Raw genomic sequence first — 11,257 nt, forward strand, 5'->3', positions numbered from 1 at the left:
CTCATCCTACAGATGACTAATTGGGGAGTTATTTGTTGTGTCAAGGATCAGTTCAACCTATCACTTTTATAGGTGCTCAAAATTATTAATTCCTGCTGACATGTCCTGCAAAAATAATAATCACATTTTAAACTAAAGCATGAAAATAATAACATTGTAGCTTGTTGTTTCTGAACAAAAGAAATACCACTTCATTTTAAAAAGTGATCATTTAAAACATAGAGCAGTTTTATTCTGTAGAAATATTAAAAAAAAATACTTTTTCTTTACCATCTTGTGGTCCTGCCTAGATTATTTTGATGTATTTGGTGCAACCAAATATGGTAGTCCATAATAAACACAAAGATCTTTTCCTGGAGGAGCATTATGTTTCTGTAACAGTGAGCATAGGTCAATAGAATTTAACTTTTGGGCTTATCATTAACTCTCTGAAGAGAGAAAAGAGGATTTTTTTTCCGCATCTGCACAGTTTATTTCGTAGCATGCAGAGTGTCCAGTTCTCTTACCTTCCTTCTCTCCACTGTCTGGCATTATATACTCTATATACCTCTCATTCTCAGTAGCATAGAGAAAGTGTTCTTGAATCAAAGTATTCTTGAGTCAAAACTCTCACAAGCATGAGCTCCATACAGGGTGATAAACTCAAGGTTCTTTAACTTTCTCAATTATCAATCAAGTCCACGGGGATCTGAGTCAGTAACACATAAACTGGAAATATCTACTACAGAAACAACAAAACTGAGATCTGAAACATGCCAAAAGAGAGAAAAGATAGGATTTTCCATCGTTGAAGAGAAGATGGGACAAATGGTAAAATGGTAAAACAATACACAATAGCTAATCTGCAAACCAGCAAGGCATCTCATCTTACATGAGCCAGATTGTACCTGCTTGTTTTATCTCTGTTCAGCTGATCATGCCAGTAACACCTTGCTGAACTGAGTTACAGCCAGGTCAGGAATTAAAATCCCAGACCGTATAGGGCAGAGGGTTTATTTAGGGAGGCACGAATGGAGCAGAGGTGAAAAGAGTTTTTCAAAGTTATTTGAGGGAAGGTGAGGTGATTTTCTGGCTGGTAGGGGTAGCTGACATTACCCCAACAGGTCTACTGAAGGGAATGGAAAGGATTTTGATTTGGTTAATAGTACCGTGTGTACTGGTTTCAAAAAGGCAGAAAAGGACAAAAGGAAACTATAAACAGAGGCAATGGAGAGGAGGGAATCTGAAAAAATTCCAACAGAATCTTCATAAATGAACAGCCCACATATTTGTATCTTCACGAGGGCATCAGCTAATTCCTCTCTGTAATGTTTATGACATGCCCTTTCTGTAATATCACACAACACACCCTATCTTATTGCCTCTTGGCATAGTCTCACATTATCTCATTTATGACAAGCAGCAGAGCTGAGGAAAGGCCGAACAGCCTCTTCCACACTGATCCCTTCCTGCAGCTCTTTCCATGCCATGTAGGGGCAGTTTCCTAGTTCATTGGTACTGGTTGTGATGTTTTCTCTTCCACTGTCCATGGGATGTCTGGGTTCAAGCAGGGAAGCAGAGAGTGCGGGATGAGGATAATACCCTCAACCAGGACAATGACTTTGGGTCGCTGTCTGTAGCTCTCAGCACAGCAAGAGATACAAAACAGCTCAAGCGTGTCCTGGGTAACTCTGATGGAAAAGCAAGTGTAGTTTATAAATTATCTAATGGACAGGGCTTAGTTTCTCTGATAAATATGAGACAAAGGCACTAGCTGCAGGTCTGAGCCAAGGTCAGACTGAGGCAGTACATACTGCACAAAGAGGAAAATCTACTGATATCAAACAAACAGACCATTACTATGTGTGAGTGTACAGAGCACAGCTTCTGAGAAACCCAAGAGATCAGGCAGTTGAATCCACCCAAGTCCCCAGATCACATTAAACTTAACATCTAACTACCTTAGACTCCTTTTACAATCCCAGCCCTAAGTACTCTTGAGCTAATGATCATTAAGAAACGTTATTAATTTCTAGACTAATTTCTGCTTCATACTCTTTGTTACCTCATTAAAGGCCATACTGTTACCTGGGGATGATAATGGCATAATTTTAGCGCCATCTCTAAATCTTCACCTTTGTAAAAGTTTCATATTTTCATGTTTGTAAAAATCCATGGCAACAGCAATTTTGTCTCAGATAATACAATTCTTAAGGGCTGCTTGAATATTCAATGACTTTTTGTTCCAGTTCTCATGTAATCCATTCTGCAAAACTTAAATAGTGCATGCAGGGGCACCTGAAACTTCCCTTGTCTGGGCAGACTCTGCAGTGACTTGGTGTCTATGAGTGTTTCAGGCTGCAGCTCAATATTTACTGCAAATACCAGAAATAGGGATGGATTTGCTGTAGGATTTTATAGGCAAATTGCAGCTGACTCAGGACAGCTGGGGAGTGAACAGTGATGGACCCTGTTTGTCCCTGAGTCAGACCTATGCTTGCTCTGTGGAAAAAGGGAGGTGAAATCCCAGCTTCCTCCTGTCACTTTTCTTAAGACTGAGCTGTCTGAAACCTTGGCATCAGACCACTTCATACTATGGTCAAAATTCTTCCCTGAGACCACAAGCCATTTCATGTTTCTTAGTCAAAATGGAAAATTACTGCAAAATAATGAATGTTGTTCTTATGTACACATATGTATGCGTGTTGTATGTGTTTGTACTTATGAATATTCAGCAAAACACTCAAGTTCTGTTTGTAACCAAACACCAATGTGAGTTCAGATGTGCTGCCAAACCTTTACAGGGCTTTGACAGCATTTTGAAATCTGCCATATAATGTGCATCATTTTAAAATGTATATTTATCATCTGCTATTTAGATACATAAATGAAATAGTGGTTTTTAACACCTGGTTATTATAAATAACCTCATCTAGTTCTTCAGAGTCCTTTTCATCCAGAAGCCTCAAAGCACTTTGGAAAGAGAAAAATACTGTTATTTTCTTGCCACAGATCTGGGAAATGAAATACAGAGAAATTCAGTGACTTGTCAAGGGTATCAGACAAAGGTGGACAAAGAATGACAAAAGGGCCTCTCAAACACTAGTTCAGTCTCTGGTTCACTCTCTTGAACACTGCTTCACTCTATGGTTCACTCTCCTCTTTGTGGTCTCCTTACACTCTGTATGGGGTTGGACAAAATTCCCCATATAAAATAATTTTACCAGACTTACACATTCTAGAAGGACTAGAACTGCTAAAATTTGCATAGATTGACAAAATGTCAACCTCCTTAGTTACTCTGAATACAATCAGGGAAGCATCTACACTTATCAGCGGAATACATCAAGTAGCTCTTTGTTCCTTAAGTAGCAGGAAGGGTTTAAGCATAAGGTTGTGCATAACTGAAAGAAACAGCTTGTTCTGTTTATGCTTTGTGAATTCCCTCTACCTTCTTTTTGCACTGGAAGTGGTAAAAACTCAAGGGTATTCCTATAAATACTTAGGCATACGTTCTTTCAGCCTGCTGTGCTCAATGGCAACTAAAACATTCACCCCTCAAAATCAATTTTTCTAGTAGCTCCCTAATTCCCTTTGGCACCCGAAAAATGGACCTACTGACATGGTTCATCATGAGCTAGTGGCTTTTGTTGCTGAGACCAAGAGAAATTGTTGCAGCACAGTTTGCATTATTAGAAGCAGCATCTCAGGAATCCAAATCAGCCAACTGGGCAGTTTCAGAGGTCTCCCCTTCCCTTATCTGTTGACTTCATGCTCTCACTGGGCAGTAACAAAAAGCCAAAAGTATATGTGGCCCAAGCAAAGGCACAAACAATATAAAAACATGGCAAGAAATCAGGCAAATGCAAGCTGTTCTCTCCTGATAATCCTGGAGGTTGAAAAATATTAGACTTAATTAAATGAAAAATAAGACCAATTTTGTGTGTGTAGTTTGCCTTTGTGAAAGGTCACAGTGTTTTGAAAGTCCTTGGCTTTTGACTGGTATCAGCTCAAGACTTGGCCAGCTGTACCAAGGTAGAACAACACTTACTGTGTGTTCAAGCAGAAACAAACCTCTGCCAAGTACAAACTGTTAGCTGTAAAATAGAGGTGCTTTGAATTACAAGTAATTGGAGTTGGAAAAGGTGCTGTCGAGGAAATAGTGAGTTCTTTTTTTCCTGACAATCATCTTCTGTGAGCAAATTATCTATTGATCCAAGAGGTTTAGCAATGAAAAACCAGTTGGGGATTTTTCTCTCTTTGGCACTTTGTTGTAGCCGTTCTTAAGCCACCCACAGATTTACACAGAATCACATGTTCTGTTTACTTGGCACTGCTGCAAAGTTTTTTCAGGTACCCACTATTCCCTAAAAGTGTTATTCTATTTGTAGGGTCCTATTCCCACAACTAACCGTGAATTGGCCACAAAATATGCAAACCCTCATACGTATCTGCTGAGAATTATAGTCAGTGACATTCTCTGATACATCCTACAGATCCTCAGTTCCCTCTCTTACCTGGATCTCAAATTCCTTTCTAAACTATGATCATATCAGTTTTCTTACATTTATCACCTTTATACTGGCTCACTAGTTTTCTGGGACTCCCAGTCCTCACACTCCTTCAGATTTCTCAGATCCTCTCTTTTTTTTCTATTGTAATTTTCTGTACTTTTATATTCCATTGACAGGTTATAAACCTTTACTGAAGTCTCTTCTTCTGTTCACAAATTAGGGAAAATATCTTAAGTTGTTCCCCATGGGGAGCACAAAGCTGACCTCATTATAGAGAAGGTGGAGAAAATGAGTCTGCAGCAGTTTGGCTGCCTCTTTTCCAAACCCATCCATATGCAAATTGCTTCCTATCACAGTCATCCCACAGACTTCGTGGGATTGTTCCACGTTTACAGGACCAACTCACTATGTTTGACAGTCAGAAAAAACTGCTCCTCCCGTATTCACCACCCACCCACACCCACAGGACAGAAAAACTGTGGCACACTAGCACTGTGTGAGTAAGAGAAGAGAACCACGGTGACTGAAACACTGCCTTCCCTTGAGAGAACAGGCACATCTCATTATTGCACTTCCCCACTGTGTGTACCTGCTATACGTAATCACACAGCTTCAAACATAGATCTCTTGGCTTCCTGTTCATTTTCCACAATGTCTAACTTGGTGATAAATTTGCCTGCCAGCCAGGAGGGAACAGATTAATTAGCAAAAAATGTGGGGTTTCAGACTTCAAAGATGCTCTTGGGTTTAAATAAGTATTAGTCTCCACATTGCTAAATTGAGCAGAGTTTTTTTCATTGGGAAATTTGAAATGGAGCAGTTCTGCTGCCAGCTGTACTATTTTAAGGCCCTCAAGAGTCAAAGTGTTTAAGCAGTCCCTAATCTGAAATCAAAGTTACAAAAAATATTTGCTGAAGTACTGTGTTTCAGGGTTAATCTTCTGAAATTCACAGACTTGTAGGTAACATATATTTTCTACAATTCTGTGCTGTTTTCTTAGTTCTATTTGGATGCTTCTGGTAGCCGGCCCAGGTGGCAACAGGACAACAGGAGCTGATAAATCAGAAATTGCAATCACTGCTCAAATGAGGAAGGCTTTAGCAGAAGTGTGAATTTGAGGATGAAGAATGGAGTTTTTTCTTCCTTTTGACTACAGCAGCAGTGTGCATTATTAGTAATAAAACACCAGCCATGTGTTTTACTATGCTGCATTGCAATGTATAAAAAGAGGTGTCTGTCAAACATGCTTAGGCCCAGAATTGAACAGAGGTTAAAAATACAACCCATCACTCCAGTGGTAGGAATTTCAAGCACCTCTGGGGTAAAATATTTGCAAGGCCTTATAGAAAAGATCTGTAAACTCATATCCCATCAGTATCTCTGCAATATCCGTCAGCAAACCTCAATTAGACCCTCCAGGTAGGGTAAAGGAATTGGTAAGTCTTGTGCAGAAGTAAATTATGTGTTTCTGGAAATATTTGATATAAATAAGGCAGAGTAGAGCGAGAGTTCTAACAAAATCGATGATACTAAGAGACAGGTTTTGTTTTGTCCCTGAATTGTGTTCTGCAAATCAGCCCTGAGGGTCTCCTTTCTTCTAAAAGAGCCAACTGAGGCTAGATGTCTACTGAAATTATCCCAGAAAAGGATCACATTCTCAAAAGAGAGTGACAAATAATTATTCCAGCGGCAGAGAACTGCAAATCCCTCACCCTGGTTTGTGCTCTCTTCTCCATCAGAGAAACACAGTCTCAAGGAGTTGCTGAAAACTGGTCAACCAATCTCAAAGCTGTGGAGCAACCTGAGCCCAGGGGATGTCTGGCCTTTCACAGCACAAAACACCAAAAATATTTTGATCATTGTGCACCCTGTTTTAAGAAGGTTGAGGAAAAGGAGGAAACATCCTTCCTACAAAGTGTCAGCCTCTCACAGAGGACCTAAGTAGACGAGACAGCAAACTCTTGAGCCACCAAGGTGGAGCGTGACAAGGACTGTAAATCAGAGATTGTGGGTGCTCCAAAAGGGAAGCTGAGGTTTCTTGGTTCAGAAGACTGCTCCTAGACTTATCGAGACCCAAATTCTGTCTGGGAATAGACCTTTTATTTTACCACTCTCTTGGAAAGGGCACTGCTCCCAGGAGGTAGAGGTGGAGGTCAGTACTATTTTCCCCTTTTAAAAACCACAAGTCATTGTCTGGCTGTAAATCCCCAGCATTGGGAGTCTTAGTGTTCTTGATCCTCAAGTGTGATCTCCAATGAGGTGACAGAGCCCCAGAAGACCCACCTCTGTGATTAGTGTTCCCCTAGACAGATCCATGCCCAAAGCATTGACCTCTGGAGCCACCAGGACGTCTCCATGTGCTTCTGTATCTATTTTTGGAGCCCAGAGCTGAATGTGGCCCTTTGTACCTTAGCTATCCTTTTGCTGACGAGATAAGAATATTTTCATTCTGCGCCTTGTTTATTTAAATGTCAACCCTTTAAATCAGAAACATCCCTCTCTGTATGCATAAATCTGATAGAGTATCAAGGGGGATGGGAGAAAGGGAGCTCTAAGCATAGTAAAAATGGCAGTAAAACTACACATACTGTGTACAAATGCATTCTTAATTGCTATTGTTAGAATACAATCTTCTATGAACTTTTTCTCTCTTGTTACAGACTAGTTATAACATAAAAATCTCCTGGCTGTTTAAATGATGTGGCTAGGAAGAAGATTTCTTTCACTAAGAATGGAGACAATTTAAAGTATGGAGCAGAATGGGATAACATGAATATTCAGAAACTCAGGGAGTCAACTTTTTGCATGCAGATTAAATCATAAAAAAAATGCCACTGCCTGCAGTATCAACTCCTGGTCATAACTGCACTATTTATAATGGGATATTAAGCTTTAGTTATGTTACTGTCTTAGGCTACATAAACCACCAGGAAAAGAGAGAATAAATAAGGTTTTTGCAGATTACTTAATTGTAGCAAACAGAAAGCTGCACTAATCACACTTTTGCTTTGCAAGGAAATTCCATGGTTGAGAAGTGGTGGGATGGATTCAGGGGGGGAACAGGACTGGCATTAATCAGTGTGGCCCCAGTAGGCTACTAATCAGGGTGGGGGAAAGCCTTGGCAACTCGCAGACCTCCACTGAAACAGGTAGGTGTCAAAGGCTATAGCTCCACTGAAGTAAACTGCCTGTCACCACCTGGGGATTTGGGTCCTATTGGAACTGGGAAGGATGGATACAGGTCATGTTCTTCTTCAAAGGGGCTAAAGCCTGTCAGAATTTGTGCTGATCAGGGCAATCTGCTTCCTTGGAGAGGGGAAATGTAGATGAGCTTGAGCAGGTGAGATGGATATATGACCTTACAGAACTGATCCAGAGGCTGACATCCCAAGGTCAAGGGCAGCTCGGGCAGTAACACTTTGAGTGTACCTTCCAAGAGATAAGGAACTGTAAATTAGCATGCTTACTCCAAGTGTCTTGTAGTAATGCTTCCTAGCCCATAGTGACCCGTTGGAGAGATGAACAGGAACTATCACCTGTGAGCTGCTCGAAGATCTGACGCTCACAAGCTTCATCCATATAGGCACTGCCAAGGAAGGACAGTGGCTTGTCAGTGGGTCTTGTAGTCCCCCTGCATGAGCAGGGTAGGATCTGTGTCCTGCCTGAGCTAAGAATTCAATGTTGGCCAACAGCCATGATGCCAGTTAGGGAAAACTCACTTGCTTCATTAAAAGAATTGAAAGCAACTGGTGGTATGTTTTCCATTGCTATGAATAGTCTTGTCAGTGTTTTAATGGCTTTCAGAAACAGTAGTTCTGTCTTACTCATGTTCCTCACTGCAGAAATTGGGAGTCTCATTACCCAATATACAGATATGGGCTATGTCTTACCCCAGGTAGTGCAGTACATGCAAACTACAGCAAAAGCTGGGTCAGTCTAGTAGTGAAACTACTTTCAGCTCCACCACATATGCCTGATGCAGGACACTGGAAAAGTCTCTTCATCTCCCATTCCTTCACTGTCCTTTCAAATACTTCTACTGTCTTCTGTCTTTGGACTGTGAATGCATTGAATCCTTCTCTTCTTCCTTTCCCAGAGGAGCCTGTAAGGTTAGAGTTCCCCACAACCCCATTTGAGTGGAATGTGCTGCCTCTCTCCCACCACCCTGACCTTCCAACTGTGGTCTTCATATTGATCACATACTGTATTCTGAAAGTTACTTACAGGAAAATAACTGAAGTCAGACTGAGACCATGCCTACCTAGAGCATAATACAGATATTGTTGCTCATGGCAAATAGTTTTGTTTTAGAAAGAGATTCAAAAGTTGTGACTCCTGAGCCTGGCTGGACGTCTTCTGCCTGGAATCCTTAACCTCTCTATCAGAACTGTGCTTTGGGTGAATAATGAGAAAGACATTTTCATCCAATAATTTTCCCACATTAGTAACAGGATTACTAGAAATCCATTTTTTCTTTTTAATATCCTTCCACTTTCAAAGCTGAGGGGTCTTGCAGCAAATTAATATATTTGGCTACAGGTTCTGCACAGGCATATAAACCCTAGATAAGCTAAAACTGTTTTTTAAAATTGATTTTTTTTCTCAGGCAATATTTTTATGTCCGCCTTCTAATCTTTAATTGGATGCCAGAGTTAGCATATTGATAATTTAGCTCACTGTCCATTTAATTCTGTTTTGACTGCTGATAAGTAATTACACCATTTTACATAGGGAAAGACTGGCTGGGGAAGTTGGAGTAATTTGATGCTAAAACACATTGTACATTAAGATATATCCTGTTGATTGTTACAAGGACATACTTACTGTGGTCCAACCGACCTGCTGACCCAGGTCTGTAAAATACAGTGTAATGATGGAGGAAACAGCAAGACTTTGAATGTTAATTGAATCCTTCAAAAAGGGCCCATCTGCAATGACAAAAAAGGAAGAAGAAATGGCATGAACAACAGGTATCCTCTCAGAGATTCAGCACAATGCATAGACTGCCCTGATAATGGCCCAGGTGTCGGCCCAGCTTGTATTCTGATTTATTTTGGTGACATGGTACTTATTCTCCAGGTTAACAACTTAGAGCACTTCTGTGAGAGTTATTCTCATCTCATTTTAACAAAAGCATCAGGCTGACATGACACTGGGCAGCAATGCATGGCAACTGTATGATGCTATCTCTGTTAATCTAACCCGTTAGAGACATGCCAAGCAATCACAGACAACTCCGTAGAGCACTCTTTGTTCTGTCTTGCAAGACTAATGGCAAAGTCGATGTTATGCAGCATTTCCCTCACTGAAGTATTTTGCTGAAACATTCACCTCCTCAGGCTATTTCACAATAGGTGGCACTTCATGATGAATGCAACTTCTTGGGCAAAGGCCCACTGTTCAAGATTTCTTTGTAAGCTCTGACCTAGGCAGACCAGGTGTATGTGAGCACTACATTATTTTTCCCAGCATTCTGAGGCATCTGCTTCCAGTCATGGAATCATAGAATCATAGAATCATAGAATCATTGAATCAGCCAGGTTGGAAGGGACCTTCAAGATCATCAAGTCCAACCCTTGATCCATTACCACTGTGGTTACTAGCCCATGGCACTAAGTGCCACTTTCAGTCTCTTTTTAAAAATCTCTAGGGACGGAGAATCCATTACTTCCCTGGGTAGCCCATTCCAATGTCTGACCACCCTCTCTGTAAAGAAATTTTTTCTAATATCTAACATAAACCTCCCCTAGGTTCTAATGGACCTAGAGTGTGCAGACAGAGAGATAAAATGGCAATATCTGGTTCTCTTTTGTTCTATGGGGGCAGGGAGCTGGATATTAGGAAACTCCAACAGCCACAGGCTTGGGATGTTGTCATGGCTGCAACACCTCTTTGCTCTTTTCTGCTTTATGCGTTGCGTTTCCCTTTCAATTCATTTGTTGACTGTTTACATCAGCAAGGAAGCTAAATTCCATCAGCTGCTGAGCCCTCATTTTCTATGGCTTTGAAATTCAACATGTCCACAGACCAAATACCACACAGCCCGTGGCAGCCTTATCTCCCACTACCATGTCCACCAAGAACTTATGTACTGGCACAAAAAAAGAGGCTGCCTCCTGCAGGCAGCTGCATCTTCTGATGAGGCTGTGAGCAAGTATTAAAATAGATCATGCATTGAGTGTGAGAAGTGAGCAAATGGGTTTAAAACTGCCTTGTCTTCCTTATTTGATCATATGCTGTATCCTGAAACATTATGAAAAACATTAGATTCCTTTATTAATGAGAAGACTAATAAGTTAATAATTGATATCTGTTAATGAAAATGTGCTAACAGTTCACCCAATAACACGTATAGAGAGAGCAATACTGTTAGAAGGAAAATCTGCCAGAGGATTAGTAATACATTAGGTGGCTGTATTCAACCATATGAATACTTACTGCGTTCTAGTTGCAGGCCAACACGGGAAGGGTACCACTGGGGACCTGTTCCAATCACAAAGCGTGGCTGTTAATTTCATGGTGAAGGATCTAAATTTCTCTCAGTTGGGTTTTTTTTCAGCTGATAGCTACAAATGTGAGATGGAGAAAAACCTCACCTTTCTTTCAGTCTTAGCTCTACAAGGAGAATACAAGAGAGCTGGAGGAACACTTAATATACAGAATCATAGAATCATAGAATAGATTGGGTTGGAAAAGACCTCCAAGATCATCAAGTCCAACCCCTGATCCAACTCCAATTACTATATCATGGCACTAAGGGCCAC

The 11,257-nt window shown here is 40.7% G+C and overlaps 1 protein-coding gene across 13 annotated transcripts in view; it reads right to left on the minus strand.

Moving 5' to 3' along the window:
• Positions 1–11,257, minus strand: part of TECRL (trans-2,3-enoyl-CoA reductase-like) — a 73,424-nt gene that overhangs the window by 27,885 nt on the left and 34,282 nt on the right. For all 13 annotated transcript variants that reach the window (XM_017829287.1, XM_017829279.1, XM_017829290.1 and 10 more), the window contains 2 exons: positions 10,932–10,976; positions 9,318–9,421 (listed from right to left, as the gene is read on the minus strand). In XM_017829287.1, the coding sequence (XP_017684776.1) occupies positions 9,318–9,421; positions 10,932–10,976 (149 nt within the window). The remainder of the gene's footprint in view (positions 1–9,317; positions 9,422–10,931; positions 10,977–11,257) is intronic.

This window comes from Lepidothrix coronata, unplaced genomic scaffold (assembly GCF_001604755.1).
Source record: "Lepidothrix coronata isolate B3197 unplaced genomic scaffold, Lepidothrix_coronata-1.0 Scaffold162, whole genome shotgun sequence".
NCBI lineage: Eukaryota > Metazoa > Chordata > Aves > Passeriformes > Pipridae > Lepidothrix > Lepidothrix coronata.